At 34.4% G+C, this 20942-nt stretch overlaps 1 protein-coding gene across 1 annotated transcript in view; it reads right to left on the reverse strand.

Moving 5' to 3' along the window:
- Positions 1-887: 887 nt before the first annotated feature.
- The window catches only part of LOC122045583 (phosphatidylserine decarboxylase proenzyme 2-like), a 101964-nt gene continuing 81909 nt past the window's right edge, over positions 888-20942 (reverse strand). The window contains exons 13-21 of the mRNA XM_042605865.1: positions 15530-15630; positions 14641-14688; positions 10209-10355; positions 3787-3882; positions 3621-3695; positions 3422-3514; positions 2515-2601; positions 2377-2427; positions 888-1229 (exon numbers count right to left, since the gene is read on the reverse strand). Coding sequence (XP_042461799.1) covers positions 1059-1229; positions 2377-2427; positions 2515-2601; positions 3422-3514; positions 3621-3695; positions 3787-3882; positions 10209-10355; positions 14641-14688; positions 15530-15630 — 869 coding nt within the window. The 3' untranslated portion in view covers positions 888-1058. The remainder of the gene's footprint in view (positions 1230-2376; positions 2428-2514; positions 2602-3421; positions 3515-3620; positions 3696-3786; positions 3883-10208; positions 10356-14640; positions 14689-15529; positions 15631-20942) is intronic.

Genomic DNA, 20942 nt, shown 5'->3' on the forward strand with positions numbered 1-20942 from the left:
AAAAAAAATAGAATCCCATAAAATAAAGAAGGATCACACAAACGGAGAAATATCATCCAATATAAAACTACAAAAGTAAAGCAGAGATACGAAGATTAAACTTAATATTCAAACAATAATGCAAAAAAAATAAAGCCTAACCAAATCCTACACCCAGCCTTTTCTTCGCGCCTCAGTGGAAAGAACGCCAAAGAAGAATTGAAAAAATGAACACGTTGTAACATTGGTGCGTGCCTTCATGAGAATCGTCGATGTATGCCTTCATGAGAATAAGGTTTAGCATTGTGCCTTTTTATGTATATTTATAATTAAAAAAAAATTGGACCCTTTTATGAGCCAAGCCCTGTGGCGATAGCCTCCATGGCCTCATGGAAGGTACGACTCCGTTTCAGCTCATCCCACAGGAGCACAAGTGGGAGCAAGCGAATGCTCGCCCAAGGTTTTGCAGCACATCTGAGAGCAAGAGATGACTCAAAATTGCAGCCTCCTGATGCAGATATTTTATGCGGTGGTATTATCACATATAAATCTGGAGTAAATTCCTTATTGGTGCGGAAGTCCCGCAGATTACTTTACCCTCTACATACACTATTGTTTGGCAAAATCCCTCGGAGTTGGCGATGATGAACCGCCTGAAATGAGGATTATCATCTTTTTACGACCCAAAATTGCAACTGCCAAACGACCGGTGAGGTGCAGATTTGCAAACTCAACCGATGTGACAAGAAACTAGCATTCGATGTGATGCAGCAGGGCAGGGCGTCGAGGTGAGAGCACAAGGGAGAATTGCAGCCCAGTTCATGCATAAGACAGTCAAATGTTCATCCTAGACACAATTTCAGCCCAATTCATGCATAATCCCAGTTCCTATGCTTCAGTCAATTCTGTTGGCTCTAAATGTTTGTTAAAATAATATTTGTTTGGAGACACTTCATAATTTATTATCCCGTAGCATAACAAATACAAGCACTTTCATGAAAAGAAGCAAATATCAAATGTATTAAGATATCCACACTAGCACTTTTTTTTTTAAATAGTGTAGACAAACTTTTACCTTTCTACTTCTCCATTCCACTCTCATCATCTTCTAACTTGCTTGTCTCCATTGTTGGCGGTTCTTCAATTCTTCCAGACCTTTTGGAGATGCCCAGTCTCATACCTACGGCAACTAGCGTCTCGAGAGACCTTTCACTGTTTGAGAGAAGATCTTCATCTATCTCTATAGAATGCTGTATAAATCAAACAATAGCAAGATCATATTGTCTGACAAATTCCATAAAATAAATAATCGGTCCACTAAATTTATTTCCATAAATTGCACAGTATCCTGTACAATAACGTATGTACATGCAAACCAAATCAACAGAAGCGTCCTGAGGACTTGAGAAGATTCAGTGGATATGCTTACTTCTGTACACTCACAAATAATATTTTCAAGACAAGGAGGCATCGAGAAGCAAGATCTGCATGGTGCTAATTACCACAATATTCTTACATTTTTCTTTTTCAAAGAAACATATTCATCACTTATTCCTCAGTTCTAGTCATGGAGGCCTTTTATTCTTATTCAAGCTGAATTTATTCAAGATGTGATTATCGTTTTGGATTAATTTTCTACGACACCTTTGAACTACTATCCAAGAGAGCCACAGGCCTCCTCAATATGGAAAATGAATGATATTTATAATAAAAGAGGAATTCCCTTTTTAGGAAAGGAGGAATTTTAATATCTAAAATTTCAACTCATTTAGATGAATACTGCTACCGGCTTAGGAGTCTCAGAATAGTTGAGGATCAATCTACTGACCTAAATTGTAGCTGATAATGTCATGGATTATGCCAATGATTTACTATACTTAAGTATGGATAGCCTTCTAGTAATGATGCGAAATGTAGAAACATTGGTAAATAGGCCATTGGTAGATAGGCCTTGCCTTAATCAATACTACCAAAATTGTGTTGATACGAGCAACACAACATTTATTTGTGTGGATACACATTTTGGTGTCAATAGGCTGCCAAAATGATGGATTTAATTGCTGATACTGATCTACAATTGACAACATGATTTCAACTATAGAAAGTTTAGGCTTTTTCAACTACAATCATGATTTTTGAGTTTGCTTCTAGAATGCAAGAGGAAAACCAAACTGCTTAACATGACACAGATGTGCAGAAGATAACCACAGATGCACCAACTAAATGAGTCAATGAGATTGAGTGCAGCATAGGAAAACATATGAAACCTTTTCTGAACCATATAAATAGACAAAATAGTATCATTTATTCAACTATAAATGCGTGATACTTCATTGTTCTTTCAAGTTTCAACTATCAAAAAATTTTAACTAGCGAAGGTAAGAATCAGATACTAACCTTTTCAAAGATGCATATCACCGTGCTTCCACCAAATGAGAAATACCCAAACTGAAAATGAACACAAAAAGTAAATCTGTCAAGGCTGGCTATGCTTTTTTCCCCATGCACAAATAATGCAAGGTAGAGTTAAAAAACCTCATCTCCCTTATGGACATAGTCACCCTTTTCCTTGGTAAAGGTGATACTCCCTACCATTGTAGCTCCTATTGCAATGAATGCCACCTGCCGCAAATGTGAACCATAGATAAGTATACTAAGTTTACAGAAATTTAGCCCTAAAATTCTATCCAATTAAAAAAAGAAGTACTTGGCAAAGCAGAGATACAAATTGAAAATTTCTAATATCTTCATGTTTTGAACATCTAAATATGCTGAACTTGGCAGAATTCAAAGACAACATTGCTTGTAACTGGGTTTGTATCCACACGAAATAAAACTATGCTTAATTTCAAATCCAAATTGTGATAAAGATTTTAATGAGTCATTTCATGATATCTATTCCAATCACAAGAGTTGTGGGTGTCTGAAAGGGAAGAGGCTTCCTTAAGCTTTATAAAGTCTTGAGGCCCCTTCCAACTTGCCATTGGGGGCTAAAACCCCTCCATCATATTTTTTATCACGGTCTTTCAAATTATTGGAAAAATAAAGAACTCTTGTTTCGACAAAGATCAGATGATATCGTATCTATCCCAGAAGTAACCAAACTTCTAGAAAGATCTGGAAGTATTCATAAATGAAAAAAATTGAGAGCATAATATGTAGCAAAGATGGAATAAGGAAAAATAGGTAAATAGAGATAAGAGTGTTCATTGTAGCAAAATAGTGATGCAGTTCCTTTTAGAATATTGAATTTACCACATATTATCCTGAACACAAACAAAAATAGCACTGACCATGTGATAAATTTTACCTACATTAACATCTTAAAAACCCAAATACATTATATACATAAAATGTCACAAAATCAGCTATTGGCCAAGTGCTTTCCGTAACAAAATTGGCATAAAACGATGCAAGTACATGATACTAAGAAACTACAAACCTTCCCAAATTCTGATGTCGAGATGACAGAGACAACCCGCTTATTCTCTGTAAAGACATTACAGTATTTGCTGTTTACAGCAATTGGATTCACCTTCAGAAAATTGAAACTAGGATCAAGCATTGAGCCAAAACATTAAAATAGAAAAAGATTCAGGCAAAGGAAGATATGACTGGAAGAAGAAAACATAGTTACATACTGTGTACAAGTATCCTGGAATTTCATGAAAACTCTCAATTGTCCCAGATACAGGAACATGGAACCGGTGGTAGTCCTGGAACCATGAAAAACAAATTTGAAAGTTTTAACAAATAATGAAAATTTTTGAAAAATATTGAGCAAGTGAAAAGGTGAGAGAGAGAGACCTGTGGAGCGAGTCGAAAAATTACTAAAGATCCATCAACAAACTCATTATAGTTTACATCCTTCCCAAGAAGGCCTTGAATTGAGAATTTTCGGCCCTGTAGAAAGCAGAAAAAGCATTTCTTTGTGTGCTTGATAAACATTCATAAATTATGGATTATTTTGCTCCCAGTAAATACAATCCAAAAATAAATTGCAAATGGTACTAAGATTAAATTTTTAAACCAATTGGCATGTTTTAAATCTTATAGCGTCATCAATATCCTTCAGCTTACCAAGTTATCATCCAAAAATCAGTGGCAAACTGACAATCAGTGGCTAGACAATCTGCTCCAATTACTGTCCTTGAATTACACTACTAGTACATTACCCATAGCTGTAGGGAGACTGATATGCAACGTGATCAACTAACAAGACATAAATGAGCAGGAAAGGTCAAAGAATTCAAAACGTAAATTGCCTATATTTCTCTGCAAAAATAAATCAATTTCAATCACATAATTCTGATAAATATGGATTATGGATTAAGTTCTGAGCACCATGCATTATGTTAATTGAGAGACAATCTGTTGCTTATTCAATATATTTAAATTAACTTTTGGATGTTTAAATTTACCTTGTGATCCTCAAATATAGAAACAGAATTGAAAAAAGTGAACTACTCAAAAACAAGCATAGGGTACTTAGGATACACTTGTCAGAGCATCGTGAAGGGCTTTGAAAGTTCAAAATACTTGGGAGAAATAAAAGGGTGTTAAATAAGCATGGCAATAGCACTTACTCATCCACCAAGTTCACAAGTCATTTTAGCACATAGGTAAAGTTTATTAAAGGAATTAGTTATCACAAAAGTTGAAGCAACATTTCAACCATTTCAAATGTACAATTACATAAATAGTTATTGTGGAAAAGAGAAAATCTCTCTATCTTATCATTAATATATTTACATGTAGGTATTTATATACATAAGGAGAGAAGAAAAATCAATCTCAATCCCTATAGTCAAGGGAATACAATCAAGATCAATTTCAATCCCAATAATCAAGGGAATCCAAATTAATCATAATCCCTAAAATCAAGAGAATCTTCAGAAATATTCAACACTCCCCCTCAAGCTGGAGAATATAGATCATATGCAGTAAGCTTGTTACATATGTAGTCAATTTGGGGACCTCTTAGTAACTTAGTGAATATTTCTGCTAGTTGATCATGTGAATTGACAAAGCTAGTAGATATTTCTCCATATATGACTTTCTCTCTGACAAAATGATAGTCAACTTCAATATGCTTTATTCTCTCATGAAAAACTGGGTTCGAGACGATATGCATGGCAGTCTGGTTGTCACATATAAGTGATACTTCTGTAACCTCTCCAAACTTTAGTTCCTGAAGCAACTGTTTTAGCCATATAAGCTCTTGACTAGCTATGACCATAGCTCGATACTCTGCCTCTGCACTGGATCTTACCACAACATTCTGCTTTTTGCTTTTCCAAGAAACAAGGTTATCTCCAACAAATATGCAAAACCCAGGAGTGGATCTTCTATCAATGGGAGATCCTGCCCAATCTGCATCAGAATATCCTACAACTCGAGTATGTCCTTTGTCTTCATACAAAAGACTCTTTCCTCGTGCGCCTCGGATATATCGAATAATGCGAGTCATAGCATTCCAATGTTCCTTACATGGAGTTGAGAAACTGACTTACTACACTTACTGCAAACGAGATATCCGGATGAGTAACAGTAAGGTAGCTTAGTTTCCCTACTAATTGCCTGTACCGTTCAGGATCTGGAAGAGGCTCCCCTTGATTTGGCAGGAGCTTGACATTAGGATCCATGGGGTTGTTGACTGTCTTTGAGTTTAACATTCCTGTTTCTTCCAGAATATCCATTGCATACTTCCTTTGGGATATGATGATCCCATCTTTAGACTATGTTACTTCTATCCCCAAGAAATATTTGAGTTTGCCGAGATCCTTTGTCTGAAAATGTTTGAAAAGATGATGTTTTACCTGTGAAATCCCGAGATGATCACTACCTACGATGACGATATCATCAACATATACCACTAAGTAGATGCAACAAGTAGATGAGTGGCGATAAAAGACAGAATGGTCAACCTCGCTCCGAGTCATGCCAAACTGTTGAATTATAGTACTAAATCTACCGAACCATGCCTTGGGTGACTGCTTGAGGCCATATAAAGATTTCCGCAAGCGACATACAAGACCAAGAGACTTCCCCTGCGCGACAGAACTCTGAGCGATCTGAGCAGCGTGAGGAGGTCGACCATGGAGACTCCAATACTTATCAATCGTGTGTCTTGATCAGTGACAGTGATCACACCAAGGACATCCTTTGCCATCCTTACGAGGTGGTCGACTGTTGTTATTTCGAGAGACTAAAGCTAACGAGTCAACAGGAATGGAAGGAGGCAACGACAAGACTTTGACAGGGACACGGAGGAGAGTTGCCCAGGTACTGTCCATGGTAGCTTCTATGGGGCTGCCCAGGATCTGATCGCGAATATGAGAATAATCTATGGGCAGACCATATAAAGCCAGAGACAAAAAATTTCTTCCGATTTTCAAGCTCCGCAACAGGAGTGGCTGCAGATGGAAGTAGTTCATTGAAGTCACAAAGAAGACTAGAGACTGAACCTAGATAGGTAGACATTGAATCCTTAACCTGATGAGCACCGAGGATGGTCATGAGATCTTCACAAACCTGATAGAGTCGCCGAGAGATGTTTGCAAAGAGTTGTTGAGCCTGTATCCAAACAGAGTTCCAAGTTTTGTGAGTGCAGAAGACATCCCTAAGAGATGGATGGATGGTGGCTCGGATAATGCAACACAACTGGGCGTCAACCTTTTTCCATAAAGGACAATCAGCAACTTGGGCATCCTTTTCGGTGAGAGTGAGATGTGTCTCATAACCCTGTTCAACAAGCCAAAGCTCAATGTGAGAGGCCCAAGAAGAGTTCTTACCATCCAACTGCTCGGAAGAGAGTGGTATAGTGATGTGGTTGGTAAAGATTGAAATATCTGATTTTAGAGTGTCGGAGAAAGCCATTGACAGCTCAATGAAAGAGGGCACACGGTGAAGAAAGGCTCAAGCAATGCAAGAAGATAGGTGAGGACGGTGGAACTGCAGGAAGAATAATCCCTGCCGTCGCCAAACTGCTGATCTCCCAAACTTCTCTCCATCGTCGGACTGCAGGAGAGGACGGTGTGCTCAAGATTTAGGAAAATGTCGGCGTCAATTCGCGAAGAGGAGAGGAGGGCGGCAGCGTCGGGCGATGCTGCGACGCAAGGAACGGCGATGCAGAAAAAAATAGGGTTTACCTTTCAACCTCGCTCTGATACCATGTGGAAAAGAGAAAATCTTTCTATCTTATCATTAATATGTTTACATGTAGGTATTTATATACATAAGGAGAGAAAAGAAAAATCAATCTCAATACCAATAATCAAGAGAATCCAAATCAATCAAAATCCCTACAATCAAGGGAATCTTCAGAAATATTCAACAATTATATTGAATATAATAATGTGAATACCTTTCTTAACATTAAAATTATATGATATTAATGGATTTAGTAATGAACTAAAAATGAACTAGAACAACTTTTTATTTGTATGACAAGTAAATAGAAATAGAAGATTATATGTACAAAACAATTTTGGCAAAAAAATATTATAGAAACACTGAAATATTATTTAAAATTTTAATCAACCATTAAAAAAATTAATGTTAAAGAAACAAAGCATATATTAATTTTTTATAAAAAAATGTCCTTTTAAATTGAATAGTACTGATATACATCAATTTTAAATTATTAAAATTACTTTATTTAGAATAAAAAAAATAATATTTATATAATTGCTTCATGTAATGGGTAACTGTAGTGTTAAAAAAAACGGTTCATTTAAATAAATCAAGAGTTATGGGTTTAAGTAATTAATATATTAATAAGTTAATGAACCTGGCCAAATTTGCTAGCAACCAGACCCGGTTTACCCTTTTAAATACATGCCTTATATTTTTTTCCCCCTCTCCCCTAACCCTTGAAGTCGCCGGCCTCCCCACACCTCCATCCGAACCCTATAAACTTTAGAGATAGAGGAAGAACTTCATCGGAACCCTTAAGGTCGTGTTTTCCCTATGTCTCGCTAGTTATCTTCCGTACGCAAAATACCAAGGCAAGGTTCCCTTTCGTTGTTTTTGCATTTACTGATTGACTGTAGCATATGGATCATACTATGATATTTTGATGTGTGTTGCATTTAATGTTGGAATTGGTTGCGAAGATTTGGCGAAGTTTTACCGATTTTGGTTGAAAAATCTGGATGCTAGATGGACTCAAAGTTGCTGCTATCTTGTAGGGGTTGTTCGAGTGAGGGAAGAAGGACTGGCGGTGGGGATAGGGTTTTCTTTCTGGGTTGTTCAGGTGAAGAAAGAAGGGGGCCGGAGAGGGGGGTTGCGAGGTGAGGTATAGTGACCAAAGAAGGGTGGATGGGAGGGCACGAGGGCAGGATCCTTTTCTCGACATTTCTATTTTTATTTATCTCCCATCTATTAGCACCTCGAACTCTATTATCATAATTGCTAGTAGAATATTGATGCACGCAAGTTGACAATTTGTTTTAGCATATTATCATAATTGTTAGTAGGATGCTGATGCACACAAGTTGTCTATTTGTTTAACATGCAACAAATCATTTTATTTATGTAGCAATGTCTTCCTATGCATGAAAAGTAATAACGTCTTGTTTTTAATAATATGATTTGTATGTGACAATGTGACGAGTAGAGGAATCCGGCTTAAGAAGAATCCGGTGAACCTTACCAAAACAAAAGAGGTTTGGGAATCCGGCTTAAGAAGAATCCGATGAACCTTACCAAAACAAAAGAGGGTTGGGAATCCGGCTTAAGAAGAATCCGGTGAACCTTACCAAAACAAAAGAGGTTTGGGAATTCGGTTTAAGAAGGGTCTGGTGAACCTTTATGATACAGAGGGGTTTGGGAATCTGGCTTAAAAAGGGTCCGGTGAACCTTACCAACCTAGTACTACGATAAAAATTTAGCCAAACAATCAAAGGTTGAAGTATAAAGTAACTACATTTGATGAACCGAATTCTTGTAATTTATGAGGAGGAAATTTATAAAACTAATGTCATTATATGGTAAATTATATAAAAAAAGGAATATTTCTCTTAAATGTGAACGGATGTAATTTTTATAAATGGTTGAACTTGCTATGTCTTTAGACTCACTAGATCCATATGGTGCAGGTAATGAGGAGATAGAAGGACTTGACGGATGAGCTTTCTTGTACCTGACAGTGCACATCCAAGGGACTCTTTTATTTGTCTAAGTTTCTACATGCGTTAGGATGTTGGGTCCTAATGTCGATGTCGAGTTATGTAATTGATAGTATGTTTAAGTTCCTGCACTAGTTGGTTGCACTTTCTGCTCTCTCGAAGAATTATTTACTATTATGATGTTCAAACATAAATTTATTTTTGGTATCATGTCCAGTTCATAATGCATAATCTTTGGAGTTGGGTTGTTTAATTCGAATCGCTTAAATGTGGGTACTACATGGTTGGTGAAAGGTATGAAAAAGGAGTTCTAGGATTTTTCAGTAACAACTTTCAATTAGTAAACTAATATATTTTTAATAATTTCAATAATACAATCATAAATATTTCTTTTTATTTTTTTTGTTTTTTAGGCGCAGGGAAAGTGAGAAATATTTATTTCCTCATGGAATGATAAAAGTGGCATTTATAGAGAAAATGGATTGTACTATGGTGATTAAATTGCAAATCCTTAGGCTGCTTTAATATTTCCATATAATCAATAATAATTTCCTGCTAGACCAATTTATCTGTGATTGAATAAATCTATATTTTAGACTAATTATATGTATTCCATTAGCTGTTGATAATATAGTTATTTAAAAATGCATTCTAGATAGAGGTCTTGCAAATAGTATAAAAATGGAAAAGTCATTTACAAAACTAACTTCTTTAGGATGTGCATTAGCTTGACACAATTTTCCATAATAAACTCCCAAAATATTAGAGCCATGTAAAGCCCATCATAGCAACAAAACCTAATTTGGAAATTTTATTTTCTTCTAAGATGTTTAGCACGATTTTGATTGCATTTTAAAGCATAATGCAAATAAATTCTTAGGACCATGGATCGAAAAAGACGAGTAATATTTTGTAAATGAATTTAGCATGTAGAAATTGTGAAAAAAAGTTCAAACCTTTTCCCTAGGATTGTTAACAAAAGGATTTAATCTTGGACTAACTTTAAGGATTGATAGACAAAGGACTTAATTTTGGACTAACATTAAGGATTGTTAATAAAAGGGACTTAATTTTGGACTTTGGGAGTAAACATCGCACCTTAATCCAAAACCTTAAGCTCTCTTTTGCAGAATTAAAAGCCATCAGACGGCTATCAGCTGCACAAATAGCTATGTCATCACGTCCAACAGAAGCAATAGGTCTTGCACCAGGTTTCAGTTCTCGAATAAAAAACTCATTGAAGGTCTGTAAACAAAAATATTTGAAAGTATTAGTATGCTATTGACATTTATAAGAATAATAAGAATAAATAATTATCACACTAATATCCTCTTTGATTTGATTCATATTAGCTCAAAAGTCAGTTGTTGTATCAAAGTATCAATTATTTGGCACAGCTAATAAAAAGTTCACATCACTGGGTTTTAAATTTGTATTCCAATACTATATTGCAGATGTATTAACATCTATTTTTTTTTCCCATAATCTCCAAACTCTAGTAACTGAAAACATGAAGACTCTATGTCTTTACCATTAATCCATTATTCATGCAAATAAAAAAAAAGTAAAACTAAAATAAGGTGAATAACATTCAATCGATTGAGTCTTATGAGTTAACTGATTGTTGATTGATATTAAGCAAAACATCAATTAACTTTTATTTCGAAAATAAATTTTAAGTCCTAGTATTTCACTTGTGTTCTAGAATCTAGATATCTCAATACACAATCAAGCTATTAATGCAATTTTGTAAAAATTTAATAACTATAAATAACCTTTAGGTGTGCCAAAATGCTAAGGATAAATTTACCATTTTTCCTCTTTGGAACTCCTCAAGTCTTTCAGCAGATAGTTCTTTGAGACCTAAGAGTTGTTGGTCCCAACTGGATTCTTAAGATAGACTCAGAGACTTGACATCAACCTTGGTCCAGTAAATCCATTATAGTCATATGACACCCTATGGTAGGATGGCATATAAGTTTTCCGTGTGGGTAATGATTCATAGCTCAAAGCAAACACATGAATGTCAACCATGCTCCTTCCTATCATGGATGCTTGATTTTCAAAAAACAATTGTTGGTGTAATAAAATAGAAACGTACTCTTCCAAACATTTATCATATTCTTTCAATTGTCATATTAGAATATGCACTTTATGTTTTAAATGATGTACCCTTTTCGGTTTGAGTCCTTTTTTCTTGTGATCCCTTCATGGTGCTTGTTCTGGTTCAGTGCTCTTCTTTTTCCTCTGCTTGTGCTTGGACATTTCTTGTTACACAAGTTCTTGAAATGTCCTCTTTCCTTGCATGCAAAGCATATGATATGGTGTTTGAATTTTAGAGTACAAGAGATTTCAGCAGTAGGGCTCAAAGGGCTTCTGATGCTTTCTGCTTCAAGTTCAGATGAGATTTAGGGTTCTTTATTTTCTTCTTTAGATGCAGACATTCTAAATGTTTTCCATTCTCGGTTGTTCCTTCGCTGATCTGTGGTTCGTCTTGTGGTGCTTCTTTTGATAGTTTGTGCATTGGAGTAGTTTTTTTAGTTTATCTGACAATTCCTTTGTGTCCACGTACTCGCCTAGTTTGCTTAAAACCTCATTAGGCAAAGTATCAATCAGATGTTTTGTTGCCTTTCCATTTGCTTCAATTTTTAAATTGCTTCATTTCTCCTTCTTAAACATTTTTCCCTCTTTGTCTCTTGGTGCTTTGAATCCCCTTTTGATGACAATCTAGTATTTGATGTTGATCTAGATGTAATACTGCATCCTAATCTTCGACTTACGTGATTTAAAACTCTTAGTTCCTACTCCATGGCCTATGGCCTCATATGGTGAGTCAACCCACGAAAACTACTATTCCTCTCCGTCTCAAAATCCTTTTTGAGATAGAGAAAATAATAAATGAAGTGCACTAATAGAGATCGGAAAATATGGAGAATGGAGGTAACGACCTTAAGCTCAAAATATTAGAATGAAAACAACAACAAAATTTTTAAAAAACACTTCAAAGATTTGAAATTGATGAAGGAAATATTGTAGATTGAAGCATATCGAGGTGCAATATTGTTTAATTTGAAGTGTCTTTGGTTCATATTTAGAGGGTGAAAACAATCATCATTATAATCGACTAATTAAACCTTAAATAGTCGACTGATTGACTTGCTCGATCATTAGTTCATCCAATTGACTCAACTCTATTATAGTCGATTGTTTAAACACTCAAGACTATAATGCCTTCTAGTCGATTATGATCCACTTGCTTGACCATTACTTCATCCAATCAACTCAAACCTAGTCAACTGAAATGCCTTCTAATCGACTCTTCTAAATTAACGTTCGACAAAACCTACCAATCCATGACTCTGACAATGGACTCCTTAATCAACTCCTTTTTGCTCTAGTGACTATCTCATTAATCAACTCCTTTTTGCTTGCAGTAAACTGATCTAATCTATTAGTAACGAAATTTTCTGACAATGAATGTTTCATTAGTCGATTGATTGAACCTCATCAGTTAACTCCTTGTGATCACTATCGACTTCTCCAGGCAATACCTTTTCTAATAGTACAATAATTCAAATAAAAAATTATTCTTAGTCAACTAGTCTGTCATTCAATAAGTTTAGTCATTTAATCTATTAAACTTGAAATAGAAACTTCTATTTCTCATTTTTCTGTCTTCAATCGACTTCCTAGTTGACTAACCGTATGAATAGATTAAATGTGAGCAACAATCAACTAACTCATTGATTTTGACTCTGAAACACTAGTTTCTCAATCAAAGTCATTGCCTATCTAAAACTACTTGCACTCAAAATAGATGTCACTTATAATTTGTCACTACTCACATGCCAAGAGTTTATCTCTGAGACTTCTTACATAATAGTGATTTATTCAACCTCGACTTACTAGAACTTTATTTATGTTTTTAGTTGACTTCCTCATTTGCTAGGTGCCTAGACTAATCTTGATCTACTAAGACTTCTCATTTGCCAAGAGGCCTTGCATTTGGACCTTCTTCATTAGCTAGGTATCTAATCGACCTTAATCTTCCTCATCTAGCAAGTATCTAGTCACCTTGACCTGGGACTTCTCAGACCAAAAGGCTTTACCTCTAGGTTTTCCTTATCTAGCAACTTTTATTGGTATTCCAAATCTGTTAGTACATGCGGGGCTTCTGTTTTACCAAATATATGATCAACCTCGACCCATTTAAACTTTATCCATCTTACAATGACCATTAGACTTTTCCTTTTCTTGCCAAATATCATAATGAACTTTATCCACTTGGATTTCTCCCATTATTATTGCAACAAAAATGTCAAGTAACCAATTACTACATACTTGACACAATGTAATACGATATGAATCTAACTTTAAACTTTTATCAAACACATCAAAAACCATATGGACTTACCCCCTAGGGTATGATTATACAAACAAGTTCGACTAGAGAGGCTTCAGGTTCACACATGAGGCACAATCATGCAAAAGCATACGAGTGGAATCTTGTGGGTTAAGGCATAGAGAGAGTGTGCAAGGGTGGAGGTGCATGGGTTAGCATACATGGGTAGAGGCTTGCATGGGTAGAGACGTGTGGCCAAGCGTGTGCAAGTTGAGGAGGACATGAGCTAAGATGTGCAAACGAACAAGCGTAAGTGGACAAGCACAAGTGGAAGTGTGTGGGTGGGTGGCGGTGCACGTGGGTGAGCATGTGATAGCATTGAAGAACTATTGGAGACTGCAAATGTAGGTGGCCGAATAATGGGCAAAGACTACAAGGAATAAAGAGACAAGTTGGCAGTCGGTTTGGTGTTGTACGGTTACTGCAAAAATATCTCATATCATGAAAAAGAAAAGATTTAATTATATCCATAATCCCTAGGTAGTCCCTTTTACTTATATATATTATTTCATTTAGACCCTTGTAATGTATACTATTTACAAAGTGGTCCCTACAACATCAAACTTTTTGCTTTGTTTCTTAATCCCTTTTGGTTTCTTGAGTATCTTTATTTGAGAATCAATTGTTGTATTCAAGGATCTATATGATTGAACATTCTCTGATGATTGAGTAATTTATGTTATATATCAAGATTATTTATGGTTAATTAGGAGATAAGATTGAGTAATGAGTAGCATTTCTAGTGGAGATAAGAGAGGATAATTGTGACAACTTTTTCTTTGGAGAGTTGGTGCTAAAAATATAAAAAATGATGGTATTGGAAAGTTTCTTGGATCCTTTAATTTTGTGTATTTGTAGATACGAGATGAGTTTGGCCTTGCAGATTATAGTGGTTATTGTTATTTAAATGCCATATGTAATCAAAGATGTGGAATTTTTCTTTGACTATATTGATCAACAGCATAATACTTACACATGTCCATGCTTTGAAAGAGTATATATATGCATCGCAAAAGCTTACTTCTTTGCTAGATAGCGATTCATTAGAGGTGAGAAACCACAGTAAAAACCACAAAACAAAAAAGGGAAACAGAAGAAAAACATTGTTAACTTTATTTGAACAAATACCTTGAAATGCTCAATTGGATACTTGGCCTCATCCATATTAAGTTGACCCTACATCATCACAAAAATATGACTAATATGAAAATTGTATCAATGGAAACCATGTTGCAGATACTAATTCAGGATAAATCTAAAACAGAACTTAGCACATTGGATACAGAGGTCACAAAATTCCAACCTATTAAGCCAACAATTTTTTCCTATTATTATCAAGGATTCAGTATATCAAAGTATCTTCATAATAATAAGAACTACAGGAACTAAGAACACGATTTCATTACAGTCCCTTCTATATGTATATTAGACTGACATTTAAAAAAAAACTGGTACCTCCAGAATAATAAGTTACTAAGTATATTTAATATCTAGAAGGAAAAGACTTACCAAATTTATTTAATCTCTAGAATTTTGTAAGAATTTCACCATGCATCTTCTTGATTACCAAGATATTGAAGTGCATATTGGTGGAGGCATATTTGCTTTCTTTTATTCATCCTTGCTCAATGTGTGTTCTTTGGATGGATAGGATAGACAGGATTGGGAAAAAAAAATGCTTTGACTTATCAGAAAGAAAAACAGAAAACAAAAAGGATGACTTTTTGTTCGTATGACCTATATATTATAGAACAATTTGTACCATAAATTGTTAAGGTTATTTTTAATTGGAATATGAGTAGTTTTGCTACGTTTTTTAATGAAAATAATTACCTTTTCATTGTACATATGCTAGTGTCTAAATTCTTTATAAATAATAGCATAGTACAATCTTGAGAATCACAAGATTCTTATAGGTCATGCATGATCCCTTTTCTTTGTTTACAGCTTACAGTTAATTATAGTATTAGTAGTATTCATAAGAAACTAGCTTAAGCATCAAACAAAGGAAGTTTACACTGAAAAACTCAATGAACTTGGGTATGTCTTCTGCAGACTCAATAGAATTCATCTTCTTCCCTTGCTTGTCCGAGATGCTTTGTAATAACTCCTTGACTCCTGTAAAAATATAACACATTCAATAAAATTCCTGTGACATAAAGGATGAATGCCTAAAATAGAACTTTATCATATGTGATAAAGATATAAGATGTCAGAGGTGCATAAGCCTGATTTCATGTTGACCAAAAAGAATACACTTTTTATTCAAAGGAGCAAAATCAACAATTAAGAAAAACAATAATATTACAATTTATGCTGTTTGAGATTTTGAATGCATATTAAGTCTCACATGGATTCTTTTTCTATTTAGCTATAGTGCTATAAATATGTGCATACTAATTGATTCCTTGATTGAATGATATTGCTATTGTTACTAACGTGGTAATCAATACGATTGAATCTTATGGTAAGGATTTAGTCTTCTTTAGTGATATTTTTGTTTGATGTAGCAGCATGGCCTCTCCTCCTTGGCATGCATCTGATTCACTCCAGCCTCTTCTTCCATGCACTTACTCAAGATTTTCTAGCCTTCCACATTTGTTTCTGCAGCGAGCAAGTTGACTTCCATGCATCAAAATAAGACCTCCGTTTTTGTAATATATACCTTATTGATTTGGTGTAATTCTTGAGTTGTGAATTAATTTAGGGAATCGAATAGGGTGGATTAATTGGGGAAATGAGTAAAGGTTTAGTCTGAGCTAAAATTGAACCAAATCCAGATTGAACCACAGTTAGCCTAGAGGTTAGGATGAACCCATTGGGTTAATTTAGGATTTTATTCATATTAAAGCCCACTCTTTATCCTGTGCACTGGACCCCATCTCATCTCCTGCTTCAGCCTCTTATTGCAAGCATTAGGAAGATCTCTTCCTTAATGTGAGCTAGGGAGAAACCTCTTGTTACCCTAGTGCGAGTGCCACCCAATCCTTCCTGCTAATTCCCAGGCAGGATCTCTCCGTTCTCGAACAACCTACTCCCTACAATGCTCCTCTGAGTTCTCTTGATTCTCCACCATCCCTTCTCTCCCCCTTCAATGTAGCTTGTTGATGGCATGAATTTCAGTAGATGTCGGACTTCCTTATTCTGCTTTTGGGAAGGTAATCTAGGGTGGTAGCAACCATTATTTGAAATCTTATACTATGTTAAACAACACAACTGGATCAGACTAGTTCAATAAATTATTGAACTCAATACTAAGTATTCTCTTCTGTTTAGCTCAATGTTTGATAAGGGAGAAATTTATTGTTCCATCCGCCGTTCAGCATGTGAAACACTTGACACAAGCACCAACACCGAAGTTGGGAAGAGAAGGAAAGTTACCAGAGACAGATTGAAGATTGTTGCATCATGGTCAGTCTAGTGGCTACTGCAAGCGATAGGTCAAGGAAGCTATAGGTAGCGGGGTCTTTGGTGAGCAACGGTGGGTGGTGAGGCGTGCAAAGCTATGGGGCTATGGCAAATGGAAGAAAGTGGGCTTCGGGCAGAGAGAGAACACGAGTTGCCACTAACAATGATACTCGGATGTGAGTGTAACAAATAGTGATACATGGATGTAACAGGAAGAAAGAAAAAAAACTAATTTAATAATTTCTAATTTTATAAAAATACACAATTATCCTAATTAAATGTTTAAACCATTTATCCTGTATATAAATTTGATTTAGTTTTTAATAGACCAAAATAAATTCAAATAGATTTCAGTTTGATTCCACTTATCCTTAATCATCATATCCACTTGACATGCTTTATTTAATCCTAAAATAAATTTTAGAAATATTAATTTCATTTAGCTTAATTAGTTATTTAAAAATCATTTAAAATATAAAAATTAAAATAAAATTATTTTTTGTATTTAATATCATTTGATTTTTTTTCTTGTATTATTTTGTAAGTTTGAAAGATTAATTATGATTATAATAGACATTGATTAATTACTTTAAGAAAACTATATTTTCATATTTAAATGTGATTTTATCAAAAAATAAAATTTAAATTTAATTCAATCGAATCGTAATCGAATTATATATATATATATATATATATATATATATATATATATATATATAATATTTTAGGTTTCAAAATTAAAAAAATATTGAATCTATTTATTTTTCATCCTACTTTAATAATTATATTTATATAGAACAAACGAAGATCAACGATGGAAAACAAGATGATAGAAAAAAATTAAGGAAAATAAGGTGATTGAAAATCAATTTGGATTTATACCGAAGTTAGATATGTTCTCAAACAACTAATGAAAAAGTATCAAGAAAAAAAGCAAGCCTTTCACATGATATTAATTCACTTGAAAAAACTATGATCAAGTCCTAAGAAAAATAATGTATAGAATTTTAAAAAATGAAAGTTGTTAGCAGAGTTAATTGAAATCATTCAGGATATATATACAAGGTTTAAAATTTCGACCCGTGCTAAGGCTTCGGTCTCAAACTAGAATGATACGGTTTTGGTATCGTATAGTGCCGTGCCGATACGAATTCGGTAATTTTTTATTTATATATAGCAATTATAAGATAAATATGTGTATGGTGTATATAAAAATAAGTTGTATATTGATTTTGTATAAGTTCTCAATTATTGAATAACTTAATATTGTTAGAAAAAATAATTAAATATAATTTTCATTAAATAAAATTGATCTATCAATAACTTAATTAATTATAATTTTCATTAAATAAAATTGATCTATCAATAACTTAATTAAAATTGATCTATCTATAATAATAAATATATAAATTAAAACAAAGATATATAATAATTATATAAATTAACCATTTAATCATTTAAATAATTATTAATTAAATAATATATATTTTAAATAGTAAAAGATATCAAGTAAAAAATATAAAATAATAAAAAATTATCCGAATATAAATTTAAGTTATTAGAATTTTTTAAAATTTATTTAGAATTTTTAAAGAATTTTTTAAATGAAATTAAATAATACAAAATAATAAAAAAATATTAGAATATGAATAGAATTACTATTTTTTTTAAATTTTAAATGAAATTTAAAATATTTAAAAATAAATTTTTAGAATATTAATTAATAAAATTTATTAAATTTATTTTAATTTAAAATATATTTTTTATATATTTTATTAGGATAATTTAATTAGGGTTTATAAAAATTGTTCGAAATATCACACTTACCTTAGGAACTCTTTAAATTAATTAAATAAATAAAAAATGAAAAGACAAAAACAAAAAAGAACTAATGCAACGCGAGACGCGACGGATTATGGGGGAGGACGAGGACGCGTCCGGCGGCGCCGGAAGCATCGCTGGACACGTCTGGTGGAGTTGGACGCATCCGGTGGCATCGGAGGCGTCCGATGGCATCGAAGGTATCACCCGACGCTTCCGCCGGTGTCGGAGGCGTCCCGCGACGCCCTCAGCGCTGCGGGAGGCATCCCATGCCGAAGGCGTCGCGAGACGCTTCTGACACCTTCGGAAGCGTCTTAACTCTTCCAGCACCACAGAAGCATCCCGCAACTCCTCCGGCGCTGCCTGCGATAACATCAAGACGGGGATGCTTCCGGTGCCGGTTTTGGCCGCCCCGGCGGAACGATAAAAATCGTCCATGCCGAGCGGCACGAAACGGTATTTCATTCCCTGTATATATATATATATATATATATATATATATATAAAGATGTAATGATCAAAGTAAAGACTCCAAGAGGATCAACCTAAGAATTTCTTATTAATAAGGTTATATCAAAGACCAACTTTAAGTCCATATCTGTTTACAGTCATGAATGAATTTGAGATGCATTACCAGAGTTATAAGAGTTTTAAATATCGAGGTTCGTTTATGAAATGATAGAGGGATCAATAGAAATGTTTTACATAGACTACAAGTAACATAGTTGAAATGGAGGGGGATATTGGGTATTCTTTGTAATAAGGTTATATCAAAGATCAACTTTATGTCCATATTTTTTTACACTAGTCATGGATGAATTTGAGATGCATTACTAGAGTCGTAAGAGTTTTAAATATCGAGGTTTGTTTATGAAAAAATGAGGAATTGACAGAGATGTTTTACATGGGATACAAGTAAGATAGTTGAAATGGAGGAAGTTGTTAAGTATTCTTTATAATCCTAAAATATTTTTAAAGCATAGAGGAAAGTTTTATAAAATAACGGTTAGACTTGTAATGTTATATGAAGTTGAATGTAGACTATAACTCGAGCACATGAGTAAAAGATAAGAGTTGTAGAGGTGATGTTAAGGTGTATGTGCAAACATACGAGGATAGATAGATTAAGAAATGAGAACATTAAAGCAAAAGTCAGGAGTACGTCTATTGAGAGAACTCCAAAAGATGCGTTTATGATAGTATGAATATATATTTAAGTAACTAATAAATATCCAAGTTAGGCGATATGAGACCATAGTAAATACGTACATTAATAGAGGAAGAGGAAGAGCAAAGAAAACGTGGTTAGCAATGATAAAATATGATAAAATTGATTTAAATATAGGTGATGATATAGTAGGGAATCAAGCTCATTGGCGTAGGAAGATTCATATAGTCAATCCTACTTGAAGAATAAAAGCTTGGTTGTACTTGTATATAACAAACATAATTAAATTAAAACCATATGATATTGTTGAATGATTGTAGCATCTTACCTTTGACAGTGTAATTAGCTTAATTATAGGGATTGCATCTGATCTTTGACCGTGCAATTAGTTTAATTGTAGGGATTGTAATTGATAGGCATAATTATAGGGTGATGCATGGTTTAAAGTGTCGTGTCGAGACGGATGACACGGGCGAAACATCTTGTTCCGCTCGGCGACTGGAACCGGCACGACCCGGCACCAGACCCACAACTGCTGCGTCGTGTTGCGCGACCCGGGAGGGGTCGCTCGACTCCACAACAACAACGGAGGGGTCGCATAACCCTTCTGCTGCCGTCGTAGAGGTGTCGCGTGACCCAACGGCCACTGTAAAGGGGTCACATGACCACCACGGTCGCACCGGAGGAGTCACGCAATTCCTCTGCCCATAGCTGAGGGGTCGCGCAACCGGCAGCGCCGAAGTCGCGCAACCCTGCGGCAACGCCAAAGTCGAGCTCGCTCGCGAGTAGTATCGGATTTCAGATATTTTTAATTAAACTTAGGTTAATTATTTTAATCAACTCCTAGCGATGATAGAGATAATCTAAAGAAATTTTATTAAACCCTAATAAAATTATCTAATTAATTTTATATTTTATTTATTTTAATTTAAAAATTATAATAAAATTTTTATTTATTTATTTATCTATTTTCATATCTTTTCCTTTTTTAAAAGATTATTTTTTTATATTGTTTATTTTTTAAATATTTATG

The sequence above is a fragment of the Zingiber officinale genome, chromosome 2B (genome assembly GCF_018446385.1).
Source record: "Zingiber officinale cultivar Zhangliang chromosome 2B, Zo_v1.1, whole genome shotgun sequence".
NCBI classification, from domain to species: domain Eukaryota; kingdom Viridiplantae; phylum Streptophyta; class Magnoliopsida; order Zingiberales; family Zingiberaceae; genus Zingiber; species Zingiber officinale.